At 41.6% G+C, this 21,248-nt stretch overlaps 1 protein-coding gene across 5 annotated transcripts in view; it reads left to right on the top strand.

The window, feature by feature from the left end:
- Positions 1–21,248, top strand: part of TTLL5 (tubulin tyrosine ligase like 5) — a 136,749-nt gene that overhangs the window by 59,126 nt on the left and 56,375 nt on the right. For 4 of the 5 annotated variants that reach the window (XM_048059945.2, XM_048059940.2, XM_048059942.2 and 1 more), the window contains 2 exons: positions 984–1,174; positions 14,795–14,949. In XM_048059945.2, the coding sequence (XP_047915902.2) occupies positions 984–1,174; positions 14,795–14,949 (346 nt within the window). Of the gene's footprint in view, positions 1–983; positions 1,175–14,794; positions 14,950–15,465; positions 15,566–21,248 lie in introns of all 5 variants that reach the window. The other variant, XM_048059944.2, reaches the window with a different exon arrangement.

A 21,248-nucleotide genomic window follows, 5' to 3' on the forward strand; every position in this document is an offset into this window, starting at 1 on the left:
TACATCAGTCAGCACGTTTTCACTAGAGTTGCTATACAGCAACTCTATATAGTGACAAGCTTTCTAGCATTAAAATAAATCTGACTTCCCAATTGAGTACATTATTTGAAGAAATCCATTTGTTTTCAAGGAAAATCATTATAGATTTAACTTACATAATAGCCAGCCAGCATTCTCTGGCAGTGGGTGCTATTAGATGCATTATAATGAGGAGAATGGGGGTTTGGCATTGACAAAAGCTCATATAGGTAATATATATTACCTATATATAAAATATATATTATATAATAATATATAATAATAATTATATAAATAAATATATATTACCTATATATAAAACCTGTGCAGAACAGAAAGCTGTATTCTCCCTAAAATCTGTAAGAAGTATCATACCTGCTTTTTTGTCTGTATGATCAGCAAGCTGAGAAAAAGTCTGACATAGTATTAGGGTGGATCCAGAAGAGGACCACAAAAATGTTCAGAGGGCTGGAGCATCTCTCCTGTCAGAGTTGGGGTTGTTCAGCCTAGAGAAGAGAAGGCTTTGGGAAGATCTTCTTGTAGCCTTCCAATACCTAAAGGGGGCCTGCAAGAAAGATGGGGAGACTATACCCTCTTTACTAGAGTGTGTGGTGATAGGACAAGGGGTAATGGTTTTAAACTAAAAGAGGGTAGCTTTAGATCAAATATAATATACTAAAATATACTAAATATACTAAAAGAGGGTAGGTTTAGATTAAATATAAGGAAGAAACTCTTTACTATGAGGGTGGTTAAATACTAGAACAGGTTGTTCAGAGAGGTCGTTGATGCCTCCTTCCTGGAAGTGTTCAAGGATGGGACTTTGAGCAACCCGATCTAGTAGAAGGTGACCCTGCCCATGGCGGGGTTTGGAACTAGATGAGTTGGAAGGGACCTTGGAATCATAGAATGGTTTGATCTTTATGATGCTGCTAACTAAGCATGACCAGATGTTTGTTTGGTAGGTTTGTGCCATCGCAGTCCAGGTGGACAGCATGTGGGCCCAGCTGGGATACACAAAGATACAGAAGACGCTACTTCTCAGGGCAAACGTTACAGCCCCAGTATGGTAGCAGCAGAACTGCAACAGCTGGCAGAAAAGCAAGCAGCTTGTCAGTATTCCCCACCAAGCCACATCAGTCTCCTTACACAGCAGGTATGTACGCTGCAGTCCCTGTGACAACAGAAAAATCTGTCACAAACTTCTGTGTCAGCAGTGAGCTGGGATGAGGTACGCTGGAAAGAGTAAATCTCATGAAAATAGATTTTTGTCATATTGTTAATTGGAAGTGTTTACAGTCACCAGAATTTTGATTTTCTGTGAGAACATTGCTAAACAAGAACATTGCTAAAGTCCTTTTTGTAGAAGAAAGTGAGTCTGGGCAGAAGATTAGAAAATATGTTGTGAAAAAAACAAACCCATGCTTGGTCTTATTAAACAAACTAAGTCCTCTCAGATTTGTGCTTCCATGAGAATTGCTTCCTTATTCCTCGAGTGTGTCATCATAGTGCTGGAAATGAAAGTCTGCAGAATGGATTCTGTTATAAATTCTATACTCCAATAACATTTCAGAGAAATAATGAAGTTATGAAGTAATGAAGATATGATAACTCTTGCTAAACAGGGCAGTATATATGAAATTTACATTGACTTCTGGTAGATTTCTACCTAATTTCAAATTTCTTTGAGTTATGTCCTATAGGACTGTCTACACAAGTGTTCTTTTTTTTCTTTTTTTTTGCTTACAGCATGCTACAGTTGTAAACTTTAAACTTTTGTATTCCTACTGCAGCTAGTTACTGATAGCTAAATTAGGAATTATAGAAAGGGGATCCAGAGAGACATTCACAAAGATCTACATGACATGGAGTGTGTAGCTTCCTGAGCACAGCTGCACTGGATGGCAAAGGGGCACACACTAGTAAATTGTAGATGGTAGAAACTGTGTAGCCACCAGTCAGTCAATCAGTGTGGATATGCTCAGGTCTGAAAGTGGCTATGAAGTGCAGTAGCAGCTCTGGGAATGTGTTGGTCATGGTACACTGGTTGTATTGCTTTTCACTTTTGGGTTCTTCCAAGACAGATACTTGCACAGGAGGTAGGAAATAGACAGGAGAATGAAGGTGCTAACTCCTTCTTTGTGACAAGCAAACAAGGAAGACCTCAGATGGTAGCACGAGGTCTAGGTTTTTCTCAGTGACCTTGATACATTTTTGCATTAGGCTACACAGTGTTTGTATAGGCTTTGCTTCTATATTGAAATTCAGAAAAGTGGTTTGGGTTGTGTTAGTGGTCTTCTGTCAAAATGAAAAAGGGGATTCATGAGTCAATGAAAAGTTCAGAGCTGGAGCTCTGTCCAGCAATGAGTTTCTTTCCCAAGCTTGCATCTATTTGGTTCTAGACATCTGTTCTCTACTGTAATTCTCTAGGCCATGTTTTAGCAATAATCCCTCTGGACAGATTAAATCTGAAGCCAGCTTAGTATGAAAATTTGGATAGTTTAGTTGAGGACAATTTAATTCTGTTCTTTTAAGGCAAAGTACAATCTACAATTAAGGCAATTCTATAGTACTGCATTACCTTCCTATGTGTTTCTAGTCAGGGTACTCTGAATTGATGCTTTCCCTTTTTTATTTTTCCATTTAAGCCTCTTGAAATATGATAGTCTTTTTAAAGTAGAAGTATTTTTAAAAAAAATTGTCATGTAAACCCCTGGAGGGGAACATCACTTACCGAAATAATAAAAATAGTACAGTTGTTTAAAGCCAGTCCAGCAAACTGGAGTTAGTATACCTGGTTTGAAAGTACCTGACTGGTACGAAAGGGACTTGATATTTAGATTTAATGGTGTTTAATGGCAAGATTAATACTATTGATTGTTGGGTGTGGGGTGGGGAGAAAGACTATTGAAAATATAACTACTGCTGCGGGCTGCTGCTTTTCCAAGGGCAAGAACTTCTATGTGAGCTGGGTGCCTTTTGACTGTGCCTTGGTTCTCTGTGTTGTACCCAGCTGTGTCTTGGGGGTGGGGGTACTCTAATCCAATACCTCCTTCCAAGAGCAGCTGGGAAACTTGTTTTCCATTCCAGTTCTTGTGAGAATTGCTTCTACTATCCAAGTACTATCCTGGGTCTCTGGGGTTCCTGGGAATGTAGCCTCAACAGCTGTGATTTGAATGATGTTGCCATTCTGGTTGGGAGTCCATCTCCGGTTCTCTCTAATCCCTGCTGTTCCTCGCTGTTTCCTATCTATGCCCACAGCCCCTGCTTCATATTTTCTCTCACACTCCTATATTCTATCTTCTGTATTAAATGAATTTAATTTAAATCCATTGGCTGCTGAAAGGACAATGTTCAAAGGGCAAATTTTATATGTAAGTAGCTGAAGAACTTTGAACAAATTTAACATCTGTTTTCAGAAAACAAGATTTTGTGATTATATCATCTGACTGTCTTGTCAGTCCTCTCCATTTGCTTCTGAAACACCAGATGGGTGACTTGTGTAACTGTCATTAACGATAACTGCAGGAAAGATGTTCCTTAAGGACACACCAGAGAATGACAATCTCAAGTTAAGTTATGAAAAATAAATATTCAGTTTTACAAACGAGTAACACACTGAAGCTGCTAGGGAGAATCCTTATAGTTAAACATAAAGCTAACATTCATTGTTAACGCCTTCTGAGGAGTTTTATTCCATTTTATTTACTTTACGCAGACTTAGAATGTTTTTGTGCTTACATGAAGTCTAATAATAAAGCTGATTGTGAGGTTATGACAAACAGTAAGAATTCTGTACCTCCATCCATATGAAATCTTTCAAACACTTCCTGATTTTTGCAGTAGTCACCATCTAAGTTCAGTACTCCGCAGTATACAAGAACAACAAGGTGTTCCTCTTGCGATCTCCCACTAAGTCCTGTAAGCAAGCAGTGCGGAGATATCTATGGAAGATGTGTGCCTTCAAGGGTCCAGCATTATCCCGATAAATTCCTGGCTAAGTGAGCTAATAAGGGGGCATCTGAGCTACAAAGGTCACAAGAAAACAAGTATGCAGTTGAGAAACTCTGTCCAAATCCCCTGAGATTCAACTAAATCTGTCTTAAAAATAGTGCATTCTTATTTCTTTCATGAAAATGTTGAGTGCGTAGAAGTACAAGGCAAATGAATGTTTCAGTCAAGGGCTACAAGGAAGTGCAGTTCAACTGTATCTGTTGTGTTTGGATTTTTGACTAACCAAATGCATATATTAATTAGCAGTGAACAGGACTAATTTGGAACTACCTGCAACACGTGCTGCAGCTTGTTTGTAAGTTACTGGATGTAAGGAGGTGAGATCTTGGAAGGTGTCACAGGGAACAGGCTTGTAAAAGACATGGTTATTGGCCAAGGAGATGTGCAAGGATGCCACAGAAATCAGATCTTCTTTATTCTGCTATTGGTAGATTATTTTATTAACATATTGGGAATATAGTCTAGGTCTGTGGAAACAAGTCTTGGAGGATAAGGGCATTAGAGAGATTAAATTTCCTTTGTATTATTTTTTTTTCACTGTAGTAGATGCGTTTTCTTTCCAGGTAGTTAAATGAGGCTCCTACCAGAAGAAAAGATAGGATAGGCAAAAAAATGTTTAGTGAGCCTCCTGTGGCTGGATGTTATGAAGAAATGCAACACGAGAAGTGACAAAGTTTCTAACAAAAGGTGTGGTTGGTGGTGATGTTGTTACAGAAGACAGACATGTAGCAAATATACTTTTCTGCAACAAAGTCTCTAAAAGTTTCCAATAAATTAAAGTAAGGAGTCTTGCTCCAGAACCAGATGACCACGCACTGAAACAAATAAAGAAATTTTAATTCACACAAACATAATATAAACAAACAAACCACCACCACCAACAACAAAAACAACCTTCCTATGTCTTGGTCTGTTAAAATTGTTTGAACTGAGAAAAGTGGCAAGTTGTGGAACTGAGTCTTGTTGTTTACACTTATAAAAGAGTTTTTGGCAATCTTTCAGCAAGGACTGTTAAGCCAGGTGCTTCAGGGTGAGGGGTATATAGATTGGAAACAAAAAGCAAATAAAGGAATATCTGGCCCCTTTTCAGCCCAGCAAGTGGCTAACTGAAGTTACAAAATACAGAATGCACAAGATGGAGTGTAAAATTAAATTTGAAAGGAGGACGTTAATAATGACTGGCAAATTACTACCTAAAGTGTGAATATAAAAGCAAGTTATTGCAAGGTAATATAGGGTGTGAATTTACAGTAGATTAACTACTCTGTAGTGTTCATCCATGTGAACACATACTTGTGCAGCTTATGTTTACTATGTGAGGCAACTCTTGTTATCTTCTGTATAAAGTGGGTTAGAAGTGTCCAGACGTTCATTTACTGTGAAGTTGTGCGTGCTGTAAACTTGAACTCTAGCCTACCTCTTGGAATTTGTCAGTATATCTGTATTCTTCTGTTGATTATTATATGAAAAGCAAAGAGAAATCTAACTTCATTAAGTGGAGTGCAATCCTAGATGAAGTTCAGTGTTTACAAATAACTGATTAGATGATGAGCAATAACCTCAATTGCTTAAAATAACAAACAAAAATAATTGCCTGTTTTAGGAACAGGATAGGAAATAGTATGCAATTATGTGAAAATTAATACATTCCTTCCCTCAAAGAACTGTCTACAGTTCTGGTTGCTGTTTTTGAGGTGAATTCAGGAAAATATCTGGGATGCACAGATGGGTGACTGCAGTGGTTAAGTACATAATATTATTTTCACTTTCTCATTAAAAATGCAAGATAGTTTGTTTAGGGAGGAAATAAGTATGAAGGAATTATACAGAGCAGTGGATGACAAGGTAAATAATGTTGATTTATATTCATGTTTCTCTGAAGAAGGAGGGTATTCAGTTCAGTAGGAAGAGATCCGAATAAAAACTGATAAAAGTAAATAGTTACTGTCACAGAACAGGCTTATCATCTGAAAATTCCTGCAACAAGATGCAATTAAGGTAAAAAGCTTAATAGGATTCAGAGCTATATTAGGTATTTGTGGGCAATATGAAATGGTATAGTTATCTCAGAATAATACTCCCATTTTCAGATTGTCCAGAAGTTTTGCTTGTTTGGTTTGCCCATTGCCAAGCGTGAGCCTAGGATAGGAAGAGTAGTATTGGAGAACGAAGCCAGATATATTAGTGAATCTGGGAATGAAGTCTGAAGATACAGTGACAAGGGCTTACCAGACTGTATTAGGGACTGAATTGCTTTTGTTGTCTTGGCTTGTAGTGCAGGATCCTTACTGGCTCCTATGCTACTTCTGGACAACTGAACTAAGAGGTGTTTTTTTTGGTCTGTACCTACTGTTAGTGATTGGTCTTACCTGATGAATTGGTGGATGAAGGCTGTGACAAAAATAACCTGGACTTGTTTTTTCCTCTGCTGTGTTCCGTACCAGGCATTAATCCTAAAGTCTGTACTTAACGTGTGTTTAGCATAAAATACTTCTGTGTGCTTGTATTGTAGGACTTTCTACAGGGAGGATGTTAAAATGCACAGCACGTGTGTAGATCCGGCGCCAGGTGGCTGGATCCTGGATATGTATATGCTTTCCTTTGTGAATAGAATGCCACTTCTCTCTGAAATATACTGTAGGGTAAAAGGAGGGTTTTCTCCTGCTGTGCTGGGTCTGTGTGAGGTCCCTATCACTGGCTGGTGTGGAGGGGCTGCAGCTGATAGCTGCCAGGCTGGAGTACTTTATGGTTATTAATGCTAGTGAACAGAAGAATGTGTTGAATTGGCCAGCTTCGCTAGGAGGAGGAGGAAGAGAAGGAGGAGGGGAAGCCTTGTGGGAGCTCTGCCCTTCTCTGTGAGGGGGAGAGTGAGATTTCAGGATCCACCTATCATTAGGAATAGCTCCAATTCTTCTAGCCAGGGAGTTCAATCATAGGGATAACATCAGACCACCCAGGCAAGGGCTAGACCCAGCTGTCTCCATCTCAGCTATGCAACCAGTCAGTGCCCAGAATCTAGCAGCCAGGATTCCTGCAAACATGCTGACGGGCCCATAGGAGGACGGGGCACTCTTTTCATTCTACATTTTTAATTTGGACAGGAAGTGGAAACTAGGACGAAGGTGAGTTTACTGAGCATTAGGACAGTGGAGAGGAAGAAAGTGAGGAAGAAATGGAAGAGGCAGTTTGCAGTGCCCCAGATTGCCTTTGTGGGAATTGTTTGCCACAGGAATCTCAAAATGAAGAGCTTCAGCTTAACATCAGTTACAGCAATAACTTGAACCCTATCATTCCTCCTCAGTTACCTATCTCAACTACACAGCTTGGCACCCTGGCCTGCATTGTCCTCAGCAGAGGAAAAGTGTCAAAAGAGTCACAAAGCCAAGTGCCAGTGTGTGAAAACACTGTACAGGTCCCAGTGGTCATCATCTTCAGTTCTGGATCTGAGCAGTGCAACATGGTGACTACAAAGACTACAATAAATATTTTCAGAACTTTGGGGTATTTTCCCCACCAAATGTGTTTTTTTTTTCCGGGTTAGTCCCTTGCTTTGACTCAACTCACTTTATCTGAGTCTTAGTCTGATTCCTTTTCCTTACATAACTATTTGGTTGGCCTTTACCTTTACACTGACAGAGTGGAAGGGAATTGTAGAGGAAAAAGGCATCTTACTCTGTAACCAGAAAGAGGTGCAAGAAGACAGGAGATGAAGTCTGAGGTCTATTTTATTTTTGTCTTTCATACAGCTCTCTGCACTGTTGCAGGGCCCCATCTCCTCCTGATCCCCAGGCTGTTGACACAAGATTTAGAACTGCTTCTAAGGCTACTGACTTGTAGCATCACCAGTACTACAACTGGGTACAGCAGAGGCTGTAGGAAGCAAAAATGTCAGTGTGGCTTCTGCAGAGCAGGGATTGAACCCTTTTGCTCTGAGACTTCAGAGGGAATAGGAGCAGAGGCTTTTGTTTTGGTGCAGCAGCATTTGCAGATCTAAATGGGGCCAGGCTGAGCAGCTAGAACTCATCTTATGGGAAAGATTACACCCCGGTCATCAAATGTTTGGCAGGACTATGTCTTATCAAAATCACTCCCACTGGGAAGTTTTGAGGCAGAATGTGTCTAAATGAAAGCCTGACTTTTTCAGGAGGAGGAGGAGGGGAGTTCAGTCATCCACAGCAGCAGTACTAACTTTTTTTTTTCATTGTTAAGTGGATGCATACGCTGGAGACACTACAAAGGAATTTGCAAGTTTGTCAGGTTTCCCAGGAATGTCTCTGGCAGGTCTTTGTCTGGAACATTTTCTGGAGACTGGAACACTTGTGCTCTGTATGCATATGTATATCCTGTAAGCTGGTAAGCTCAGCAAGCAGAGAAGGAATGTCACAGGCCTTTGGCCAGATTAGCTTTGGTACACACACAGATTTCACACTTCCCAGCCTGCTGTTAGCCCCAGTTCTTCCCTTCTTGCTGGCTGCTCCTGCAAATTCAAATTTGTGCATGAAACGAAGCTGTTTTAGTATGGGGTGTGGTCAGCAAGCTGACCTGGGTCACAAGAAGGTGGCCCTAGAAAAATGTTTGTATTGTGTGGTTTCTCCAAGGAACCTGTAGTAGGTGTGTTTTGTGCCACTGTTCAGGCAGTGAAAGTGTGCATGTTTGAGATTGTGGTTTGGGGTTTCCTTTGCCATTTCAGAAAAGAGGCACATTAAGGTCCACTGATGTTTCCCATACCGGGATTGCCTGTTGGATTCCAGCCTCTCAATATATTAAGGAAGATGGACTGCAAGGCAGATGGACTGTGTCCAATAGCTCTAGAAGACCTGGGTGCTTTGTTAGACCACATTGTGTGGGTCTGGGCTAGATCGAATGTACATGGGAGCTCTGTGGTGAAGACAAGAAAATGCAGCACAAAGGCTGATGAGGGGACTGATTAAAATGAATATTTATGTTATTGCAGTATGTAGTCAGTCATCTCTGAAGGCTGAACAAAGAGAAATATCATTGAAAGAATGTAGCAAAATACTTTTTTTTTTAATGGAAAGTTGTTAGCTCTTACCCTCAGTTCCTGGGGATATAAATATTTCACTGATCTCAAAAGCTCTGGGGGATGTGTGTCTAAGGAAAGCTTGGCAGGTGAAAATAAAGTCACAATGGAAGCCAGGTAGTGAAAGAAAAGAAACATTTGTTTTACAAGCTTTTGGATATAAAGATGGCATTGATGGATGGAATGGATTAGTAAGTAATAAAATGGGAAATTAGGGATTGACTGGGGGGTCTTGAAGAAGTCAGAGTGAGTGCACAGGAAAAAGTAGATCAAAAGACAAAAGAGAAGATCCCACAAATGATTAGGCATTTTGCATATTTTTCATTAGTTTTCTAATGGAGTGATTCCTTCTTTGAACTTATGATATAGTGTTATCTTCTCCTATCTGAGCATCAAAGCTTAAATGTTCTGGTCTGATCATAAGGCCAATGTTCTTCTACCTTACATGTGTCCTACCATGATCCCTGTCCAATCTTTCTTTAAAGGAAAAAGGTTTCCTCAATGAACTGTTGAACCAACCAACTTTGAAACTTACTGGTAGTAGACGTTGTGCCAAAAACTGTGGCATTAGGTCTCTTCCTGTTTCAGACTATGATAGAGAGAGATTTTCATCATACTGGAGGTTTTTCTGGAAGAGAGAATAAAGTAGGACTATGATGACTGCATCTTTTTGGCCCATCTTAGTCTTGATTTTTGAAATACGTCTTCACCTCCTGGATCCCTTTTCTTCCTCACTAATCAGAAAGACCCAAATGGAAGTCTGAGATGTGTGAACTGGAGAAGATGCAAGTGTGGCTCCAAGTAGAAGAAATAGCCTTAGACTCTGTAGACCTCCAGTCCTCAGCACACTTTTTATAGGCAAAAGGATACGATTGGCCTCTGGCAGAAGAGTACTAAAACTGTCAACTGGGGAGTGTGAAGTAGGCGTTTTTTGTACTGCATTGCTTGCTTAATGTTGTAACACAATGACCAGTGAAACTCAGGATCTGCTGTTCAGGATGTTGGTAATGAAAATTTAAGACATTTTTCCACTGCCAAGAGGGGCAGAGTAACAGTATCTAATGATTATGTGCCGCTATTCACTCTGCTTGGCTCATGCAAAGCAGCAAGAGAAACAACTGACCTTTTGCGAACTTTTTCCTGAATCCTTGAAGGAATCTGCAGCGCTGGTTTTTTTTTTTTTTTTTGGTGTCATTGTTAACAGTTGCTACTTTGGAAAAATCAGAATGTCTGCTGCTTTATGCTTTAGCCTATTTGAAACAAGATCAAAATGAAAATAATGCATTTTATTCAAGTTCTTGAATGTGATAATGGGAAACTGTTGAAAGAATAGTGTAATGTAGATCAGGAACGTGAAAGATATTGAGCTTCTCTTCTGACTCTTGCTTGTGATTTATTTTAAAGGTTCTTTGTCTATAGAATATTATTTTTAGAAACAAGTTCTGTATTGGAGCTTTCATTCTTCCTATCTATATTTGGAGATTTCACATTTGTCATTTCACTTATAAAGCAGATTAACAAAAACAAAACCCTCAGCTCTTGTATCTGGCACTTTTGGGTATCATTACCTGACCTTGGTTTCGATCTTAAATTTATTCAGAAATATATTTCTCTGAATGAAGCAAGACCATAGAGACCTGATTCGTTTAAGCTTATGTATTTCTAGTGTCAAGAGGGCAAATGTATTGCTCACCTTGAAACACGTTATTAAAAATAAACAAAATTTTGGGAGATGAGGGGTTGGAAAGCTGCCTGGCCGAGAAGGACCTGGGAATACTGGTTGATAGGCAGCTGAATATGAGCCAGCAGTGTGCTCAGGTGGCCAAGAAGGCCAACAGCATCCTGGCTTGCATAAGAAGCAGTGTGGCCAGCAGGTGTAGGGAGGTGATTGTGCCCCTGTACTCGGCTCTGGTGAGGCCGCACCTCGAGTGCTGTGTTCAGTTTTGGGCCCCTCGCTACAGGAAGGACATGGACGTGCTCGAGAGAGTCCGGAGAAGGGCAACGAAGCTGGTGCGGGGTCTGGAGAACAAGTCTTACGAGGAGCGGCTGAGGGAGCTGGGGTTGTTCAGCCTGGGGAAGAGGAGGCTCAGGGGCGACCTTATCGCTCTCTATAGGTACCTTAAAGGAGGCTGTAGCGAGGTGGGGGTTGGTCTATTCTCCCATGTGCGTGGTGACAGGACGAGGGGGAATGGGCTAAAGTTGCGCCAGGGGAGGTTTAGGTTTGATGTTAGGAAGAACTTCTTTACTGAAAGGGTTGTTAGGCATTGGAATGGGCTGCCCAGGGAGGTGGTTGAGTTGCCATCCCTGGAGGTCTTTAAAAGACGTTTAGATGTAGCCCTTAGTGATATGGTTTAGTGTAGGACTTGTTAGTGTTAGGACAGAGGTTGGACTAGATGATCTTGGAGGTCTCTTCCAACCTAGACGATTCTGTGATTCTGTGAAAAAAAAAACCACTAACTTTTTTTGTTGTAGGTCCTCATGAATAACTATCTTCCTTTTGAGCTCCACGGCCTTTCTTTTTTTCTTTTTGTTTGTTTGTTTGTTTTTCACTACTCCTATTTTTGAAGCTGCAAGCAATTCTATACGGAGCTTTTGGTATGTGCTTTGGTCCAGGTACTGTACTTTATCTTCTTTTAAGCCAAAGAAACCATTGATTTGTTGTTAAGTATTTGCCTTTTTACGAATACTATTGCATCAGGTAGACAGGAGGGCTAGCATCTGGAATATGAAGCCACTCTGTACAGATGTGTTGGGGGTCCCTTGGCAATCCACCAGAACATCCTGGTGAGCTAATTATAGCAGCTGGAACGTCTCAGCACATGGCACAGTATTAAGTAGTAACACCCATCTGGGTGGGCTGGCTGCAGCTAAACCTTACTCTCTTGCTGGTCTTCTCTCCCTCATTCTGAATCCCTTGCCTGTCTTTAATCCTGCTGTAATTTAAACACCTGTCTCTCTGGAATGTGTGAAATGTCCCTTCTACCTATGCTAAGCTATCTGCTCACCTGCTTTGGTTGGAAAGACAGCTTTCAAATAAACAATGATACAGTATGAGAGAAGAAAGCATACCACATTAATAGAGCAGGGGTGAGCTGGTAATTCATCAGACTAAATGCATCTCGGTATCAGGATGATGAGGACAGAAGATTGGATAAAGTTGTCCTGTGTTCACACATGACTGTGTTCGCTAAGTTGCGGTTGCCGTTGCTGATGATCTAAGAATTATATAGATCCTATTTCGCGTACTATGTTGGCCTCTGTCTGCCTCATTTGCCATTCTTGCCTTTTTTTTCTCTCCATCATAAACTCTGTGTGGCCAGAAACTGTTAGGTATTTGCGTGGTGCCTGGCACAGTTAGACCTAGATCTAATTTGATGGTTTTTATTGTTGCCATGAAAAGGCTTTATATTAAAGTCTACAGAAGACTTTAATTAGAGGGTGAGGTTGAGGCACCAAAGTGACACCTAATGCTGTTTTCTGTATAAGGTGCCCATTTCTAAGCCTGCCCAATGTCCCACCATAAGACTTTGTTTTAAGGTCTTACAGGTTCCCTCCACACCTAGGATGCTAAACTGAATTTCTCTGTAGACTAGAATTTCTTGCACTTCTTGAGTACTGAGTCTTGAGACCCTGTTCTCCTCTGTTTTCAGTGACCTGGTCTGTGTTGGGCTTGCAACCTAGTTGACTTGAATGCAGAATAAAGAACAATTCTGCAAAGGTGTGGAGAACAGCTCGGACAAGGGGTGTTGTAAAATTTGGACCTGGGCCCAGCATGGGAAAGGATGCTGAGAAGTATTCGGGTGAAAAGACAGAAATGGAAGGACATGTGGTATATGTGGTCCAAAGAGGAATCCAGATGTTAGGACTGGGTGAACAAATAGATTGGCAAAATGAGCAGGCTGGGAAGGGGAATAAAAACTAGAACAACTTGGGTAGGGTGCGTGAGCAACTGGAAGAGGAACTAAGAACAGAAGTGTGGGGAGAAAGATCAAATAAGCTACTCCCATGGAAAGTTCCTAGGTCTGGGATGGTGTGGCTCAAAGGCCAGTAATAGTGTGGATGCCAGTGCTGGAAGTTAGGAAGACTGAAACTGGAATGAGCAGAAAAAGGAGAATGATGTATGAAGTGTGGAAACTGGGACTGGATGAGAAGAATGATGCACCAACAAGGAAGACAAATGGGAAAGGATTGAACTGGGAATGGACGAGACAGAAGGGGTTCCTTCTGGAGACGTGGGCAGAAAAATAGCGTGTAACCATAACAATTTAATTCTGTCCAGAATTTCAAGTAGAAGTTAAGAATTCTGAAGTCAGGAAAAGCTTAGATGCCTTGTTACTACGAAACCACAGAGGGGGTGACAACCTACTGTGTTTCCAGATACAATGTTAGTTCACATTCCAGAGTTCAGTCAGAGGATATGAAGTCTGCAGTCCTGTCTGTGTAAGACTGTTGTAGGTATGAGTGTAGTATTATGCAAAGAAGCTTGTATGTGTTTGTTTTAGTACAATTTCACATGAATTCTGGTAAAAGAGCATTGTTAAGATGACAAAGCTGGGAATTCACAAGCTATGCTTAAGCATTTAAAGGAAGTTAGGTCACACCTGAGTGACTTAATGAGCATCACCTTTGAGACCTGGAGCAGATGTAGGGCTAGTCTTCAGGCTCTTCTTTTCTTGTTGTCCTGTATCTCACAGGCTACGTGCTTTCCAGTTGCCATAGAAATGAGCAGGGGCAATACAAACAAGTCTTGTTTGCCATACAACCTTAATCTTGGTGCAGAACCAGGTCTGTTCTGTGCTCCTAAAAAAGCAGTATGTGATCATGTAATTAAAGACTGTCAACCTTTATAGTGTTTTGTAACCTTCATAAACTGTTTTTTAAACATAAACTATCACTTAAGTTTCTATAATAGATACCATTACCTTATGAATGTAGTCTCTCTTCAACGGACCAACAGGTAGTGTATGCTTGCAGAGTTTGATCTTTTTAGAAGATAAGCAACACAACAGGAATGTTCAGAGAAAGAAACAATGGAATGCATTTTATATGCTTAAAAACACATTGATACTTGCTTTACAGTTTGATATAACAAACATCTACCAAACATGATTAGAGGCCATCGTTAACTAACTTGTATAGTTACTAGCGTGAACACTTTGAAGGTGGTTTGGGTGAGAAGTTTTATTCATGTGTGGTGTAGTTTGATACTACGTTTTATATCCAAGGTATATCTCTGTGCATAGATGGGGAGGGTAGAGGGGAGACAGGTGTATGTGGCTGGTTTGGTGACACAGCTCATGATGAATGGGCAGATACACTGAGCTCTGCTCAGAAAGAGTAATATATAAGCACCTAGCTTTTGATTGTAGATTTAATCTTTTAATGTAGAGTTAATTTTTATTGTATCCTTGTTATTTGTTCCATGGCAGGAAATGCTTTTGTGCTTTAGGATTTTTGTCTGATTCTTGTTCTCGTCCTTCTTTGTGCTTCTGTGAATGGAAGGATTGTAGTTTTAATGCTGGATACGTGAATTCATCTCAAGCATGGTTGCTGTTGGTGTCATCTCTGGCTCCTTTATGTAGCTAGCAAAATTCTTCTGTATCTGAAGATTGACTTCTTTAGCAGTCTGTAGTATGTGCTCTTTCCAGTTTACCTAGTGCCACCTTTTGTTCATTTCTTGGTTTTTAATAGTTTCTGTTGTCTTTTTCTTTGCCTCTTCAGTTAACAAGCTTGAACTTGGCAAGTGGAGCTGTAACCAAGGGGAATGCAGCTGGGCCCCAGAGCTACCGGTCAACACTCAACAGAAAAGGGTCACTGTGGGCTGTTCAGTCAGACACTCATACAGCTGACAGAAGATGCGTCTCTTCAGCAGTCAGGTAAGATAAAGCTGGTGTTCCAGATTTTGAAGGAGAATACTTGGCACTCAGGAGCTCATTCATAACTTATGTTTATCCTCTTGCTCAGAAGATAACATCTAAGGGCCAAGTACCAGTTCTTTTCAGGTCTATCCTAGAAACTAGGCCTACAAAACCAAATTTATGTTGCCAGTGCTGGCAGGTTCATGGTGAAATAAGGAAATAGATGAACGTGTGGAATGGAAGGGAAATGTCTGTTTCTCTTCCCTGATTATTTCTCATCCTGGTATCTGTGAGTTTGGGTTCACTGCTGTTGAGACATTTGCAGAGTACAAACCTATTCCTGATACTGCAGAAATCTGCACCAAGGCCTCATCTTCATGCTTTTTCCTTGAATATCTAGTTTAGGTTGTTCAAAGATAGAGCAACATCTTGTAGAATTTTACTAAGTTTCCTTTTCAGATGGCTTCCTTCTGTTCTTTATTAATTTTGGATATTGGAATTTTTATTTATGTCTGATACACTCATCGGACTCAGGGCAGAGGACTATGATTCTGCAGGAAAACTATTCTTCCTGGGATTGAAAGAGCAGCAATATTTACTGGAAGGATTCTGGATCTTGGAAGCTAGGAGCAAGGTGAGCTTGCTGCAGAAGGCTGGGCCTAACACAGGCCCAGAACTGCTTGAAATTTCTGATTTCTTCCTTTGCCTGAGTTTGCCTTCTTGTCCATTTAAATAGAATGATGAGGCAGGGCTTCCACAACACAAGTTTAGGACTTGAAAGTGCTGTGTACATGAAAATATTGATTCTTGCCATTGGTACCTGAATGCTACTGGAAAATGGAGGGAGGTAAGGAGGACAGATATGCAGTACAGAAGGAATACGTGACCTGGGTGGTCATCCTTTCCCAAATGGGTCCTTCAGTAGGAGGATTGGAATGGGATTTGGAAAGCTCAAGTAAAATTGTTCTTATTTCATCAGTCACTGCTTTTTGTCCTGCCTAGAGAAGAGGAATGTGAGAAATGAATTCCTGGCCTGTTTCTGTTCCAGCACAATGTTTGCCTCTGGGGTTTGGAGTTATTGAGAGAGGTGGTGATTCTGTTCTTGGAGATCAGCCAGGGCTGGGCTTACCTAATCCAAATAAAGAACCTATCCAACAGGTGTAAGCTGCCTTCCCCTTCTACACAGTTTTAGAAAGCAGCAGCGTGCAGGCTGGCCTGGAGCTTCTGTTCATTTCTCATCTCTGCTTGCAGCTCTGCATGAATTCAGACATGGCTGGAAAGAAATTACTCAGTCAAAATCTTCTGTTGTGGATCTCTGCAGAAGGCATTGTAATTACCACATTTTTCTGAAACCATTTCTGTTATGTCATTACCTGTAGATCTGACACAACCCAACTTTTAATATCCAGAGCCCCACTCTGAACCATTTCCAGAGCCGTGCCTCATCTAGCGTTGTATTTGTAGTTCAGCAAAGAAATTTGCTTTATTTCTTACAAAGATCCAAAAGTACTTCAGAAGTGTCTGACCACAGCTGGTGATTCCATCTTCAAACTTTTGATGAAACATTTGGTCTTTCAGTACTTGAGTTATTCCGTTATTATTCTCAGAGCAAGACAAAGAAAGATATCTTAAGACCCTTTGTTGAATTATTTTATCTTTGTGGCTGCTTGTGTCAAATGGCCAAAATTTACTGGGAGTTAAAAGTTTAACATAAAAATGGAAATGAAAAACATGAATTCTTGAGGCAGTGCTGGATTACACGGACTGTGAACTTGTATTTAATGAAAGAATTCCAAAAGGAATATCAAGGTTACATGTGGAGACGGCTATCGTGTGTTGCAAACGCCTTTTTTGCTACTTGGTCTGTTACATTGCAGCTCAGCAGTTCATAGAGGGTCATCTGATGGGTGTCAGCCTGTGCTCTGTACTAGATGACTGTTTGAAGAAAAGCTTCCTGTTTTGTTCCATTGAGGTTCTGGTCTATCAGTTGTAGAATTCAGCAGGGATGGAAATATTTTGTCAATGGGTCTCTTATCTGGCTTGCACTTGGCTCCAGTTCAAACATCTGCCTCTGAAGCTCAGTCCCTACAGCTTTTGTATGGCTCTGTGGTAAATCTGAGCCGTCTTAGTGCTTCTGAGGTTTGTTTGAAAATTTGATTTTGATGCTTGTGAGCCATGGGATTCAGGCTATTACTGACAAATCTTCCTCCTCTTTAATTCCCACTCTCCCAGTACTGATTTATCTAATTTTTTTTCTGAACAGAAGTTAGTTCTCCATTCTTTTGTTGAATTCCTTTGGCTGTATGAGAAGGGTTGCCCAATCAATAGTCTGCTTGCCAAAAGGCAAAGGAGATCTTGAGTTTGTAATACACAGAGAACAGTTCTGGATACATTAAAATGTTATTGTATGAATCTGTAGTGCTGTCCCTTTTGAGACTTTTTTGTTTCAGTCACTTTCTGTGAGCTTTGTTTCTATTCCCACTCAGCTTGTGATTTAGGCTTTTGCCATGCCCTGGACAAAGAAGCCTGCAGGGCTGTACAAGAGGTGAGATGTTCCAAAGTTGCACTATCATAACAGGGCTGTCCGAGGCCCTCTACCATGTCTGCTGCAGCCCAGCCTTTATTGCCCTTTGAAGCTCCCTGCAGCTATACTAAATCTGCTCTTTCCTTCTATAACCTTAGTCCTGAGGGCCTTCTTTCAGTTCTGTCTCAGCTTCTCACTCTATCAGGCAGGATTGTCACCTATTCACTTTCTGCTGTAAAGGCATTAACATGTTACAGTTACATGTTTTGTAATTTAAGATTACCATTGATAATTTTTCACAATATTAATAATGTAACCTAAGGACAACAAATATGAAAATGATTCCTTATTATCCATTGGAACTCATTTCCAGACATGGATGCCAAGACCTTACTAGAACTGGGGCATTGAGCAGCTCTTGAAAGCATTCTCAGTTGCATGATAAAGGTAGAAAATAGTGTTTAAGAGAATGAAAGTTGTTGTTCAGAACCTAAACTAATTTCTCAGTACCCATTGGCAAATAGTTGCATAATCGCTAGTGATGAGGATGGTTGGCTTTCCTAGAAGCTTCTGTGACTGGAAGCTGCAGCTGCTGTGTCACTTGTTTTTGAAATTCTCCTCAAAGAATCACTTGGACTCTGCAAATCACTCTCTGTCCAAGACCTGGATTAAAGCTAGTGAAAAATAATTTTTTTTTCTAATTGGTACAGATTTCTGTGTTTTCAGCAGGCACCTTGGACTCAACAATAGCCATCCTTGCCCAGGTTCACCTTTTAGAATTCATACAGACAGTCTGTTGGCAAGAACTCGGTGATTCGGTCACTGTTTTCCCACATCTCTGTTTCATTAGCTTCTTGTTCTTTCATGACATCTTTCTCAAAACCAAAGACAAGATCAACCCAGATTAGCATATGGTTTTCTTGGATCTTCTGACAGATTTATCTAACTTGGTCAAGCAAGCTTCTCTGTCACCGTTCAGAAGGTAGAATGGCAGTCCAAATTATATCAGGCAGCCTGGGGGGGCTACTGCAGTCAGAAACAAAGGATTCTGCTCTTCTTGTTGGTTAACATGCTCAAAATACTTCTTTGCTCACAGTGTGAGCCAAGGTGCTCAGGTTCATCAGAAAATGATGTTTTGTTGGCAGGCTCTCTAATCTGGGTTAAACAGTACAAAAACAGAGTTTAGATTTTCTGATCTAGGAGTTTATAAGTTGAACTCGCTCTGTTGTCATTATTAATGGTAGTAACAGCTCAGAGCATTGTGAGCTGTGTGCATATAGTGGCCATATGTCCAGGTTCCCAAACAGGTTCTACTTTGTGTATTTTCATTTTAATTTTTTTTCTTGCCTGGAAATCTTGAGTGGGATGGGAAACTAGAAGATTCCACACAGACGTTTGGCATCTCAGGCTTTCAGGAACCCCAAACTGTATGACTCAGGTCTGAAAATCCTGGTTTTCTGTGTCAAAGGGATAGCTTCTTTTACATAAAGGGAAGGCGAAAGTGGCTTCACTGTTTGCTCAATTTTTTATTTTAAATTTTCAAGATGTAGAAGGTAAAATATGAAATCAGGCAAGTGCTTGGACCTTGACTAGACAGGGTACGAAGAGCTACGAGTAGAATCATACTAGAATAGCCAAGAGATGTGCTAATGTACCAGGTGGTTCTCACAGTGCTAGAGGACGAGAAGTTGATGGGACTGTCTTGCTTTTTGCAAGACTCATGGGCTTGGTGAAGGTGGGCAGATGCAGCACGGATCTTGCAGCAGGGACTCTGGGAAAGAGCTAACTACACATAGGCCTGCAGCTAAAAGTAAGGAGGAGAGAATTGCTAGTAATCTTGACAGCTAATTACAAGTTTTTGTAAGAATAGATCTGTTTCTCTTTGTTGCCATGCAGTTCTGCATCTGAAGGGTTAGTAGTGACTTTACACTCTTCCAAGTTGCTTGTTTCAAGCTCCCTGCAGTCACTTGCCAGGTAGAGACTGTCCATTCTCTGTGCTGTGTCCTGCTTGCCAAGTGGCTGGAGCCTGTGTGCAGGCTAACGTTGAAGAGTCTGTGCTGTACTGATACCTCTGGAGGAAACGAAGGGAGAAAACAGCGGGCACTGAGGGCTACACAACAGGCCTTCAGTTTCAGGAAAGTCTGTGCTGACCTTACGCTTCCAGCTAGGCAGCACAGAAGTGCCAGAGCAGCAGTAGACCGACATGACTGAGTGCAGTCCTGTGCCAGCATTGCCATGTGTCTGTTCCTTCCTCCTGACACCACTTGTCCCCTTCTCTTTTCCCTCTTCGAGGAAATGTCTGGTTACGAGCTCAGTCTATCTGCACTACACTGCATTTTCTGCAGGCTTCATAGTTGTCATACAGTCTTTTTCTTTCCTTCCTGGTGTAAAGATGTTGCTTCTAATACCCAGCACTAGCAGAATGTGCTGTCCTCATTCTTGCTGAAGGGCAGAAGAGTCTTGAGCATGAGGCAAATCTAACAGGTTATTCTGACGCTGCTACCTTTGATTCTTCTCTGTTGTTAAACCACTGGGAGGGACCCCAGCTCATAGTGTCCTTTTAGGCTGCTGCTTGCACGGATGAGTGCTGCTATAGGAAGACTTGTGTAGAAAAGTCCCTTTTCAGCCAGAGTGGCTATTTGCAGTAGGGCAGACACATGACGTTGGTTCCTGTTTTCTGTTTTTTTCCCCCTATGACAGGCCTGTCCTATCTTAATGCCTAAGTTAATTCAATTTCTTTATTCGTGGTGGAGGAGTAAATGAGAATGGGTGTAGTGATTTTCCTTTTTTTCTGTGATCAGTCCCCTGTCCACTTCCCCTTGGCAGTTCTGTCATACTACATCTGCTAGTGGCTCTTGGGAAGCAGCATTTCTGACAGTCCTGAAACTGGGTTGATCTATTATCACCTTTTATTCAGAGGAAGGATGAGGAGGGAGGGTGAAAAACAGAAATACTGCCTGTGTAGCTGTATGTTCTTGCAGCTCCTCCTGTCTCTAGTTCGTGCATGTTCTTCCTCCATCCCCACATATTTGTACACATAACAGCCTTCCTGCCCTGGTAACCTCTTACCTTTTTTTACGTGTCTCCCAGGGTCACTGGTGACAACTTGTTAACTGTGGAAGTGAATTGGCTGACTTAAACTTCGGAAGTACATGGTTTGCTTTGTATTACTTCTTATAGAGAGAGATTTTGGTCACACTAACGAAACTTGTGATGGCAGGTCCAATTACTCTCCATCCTGCTTGGAAATTGCCCTGAGCCTCCGCACCATGGGTTGGCACCGTCTTGAAGGATCCCTGCTTCCCACAGCCAGGCCTTGGCTCTGGCTGCCTAGAGCCTCCGGGAGAGGAAAGGCGGAAAGCTCGTGACTTGCCCAGACAGTCTGAGGCCTGGCCCTGCAGCCTCGGCTCCCCAGACGCTGTTGAGTCGGACTTGGCTGGCAGCCGCTGCACTGTTACTTTTCCGAGGTAATAAGTGAGATTAATCGCAGGACCCTTTCCAGAGGCGAAGGGGGTTTGGGCTGAGTGCAGGGAGAGAGCGTAGGAGCCAGTGCCGGGGCTGGGAGCTGGAGGCGAGAGCTGGGGCCTTGCAGCAGGGCAGAGCAGGGCACAAACAGACCCGTGCGAGCGTGGCCTCTGCTCGGCCGCTGCTGGAGGCTGCGCTGGAGCTGCAGCCTGGGGGCCTCCTTTGGGCTGGCTCCAGCTGAGCGAAGTGGGCACAGTGTCGGCATCGCCTCCACCTGTCTGCTGGGCCCGGGCAGCTGTGCTTTTTGCAAGTAGTTCTAGTGAGGTGA

The sequence above is a fragment of the Anser cygnoides genome, chromosome 5 (genome assembly GCF_040182565.1).
Source record: "Anser cygnoides isolate HZ-2024a breed goose chromosome 5, Taihu_goose_T2T_genome, whole genome shotgun sequence".
Classification (NCBI taxonomy): domain Eukaryota; kingdom Metazoa; phylum Chordata; class Aves; order Anseriformes; family Anatidae; genus Anser; species Anser cygnoides.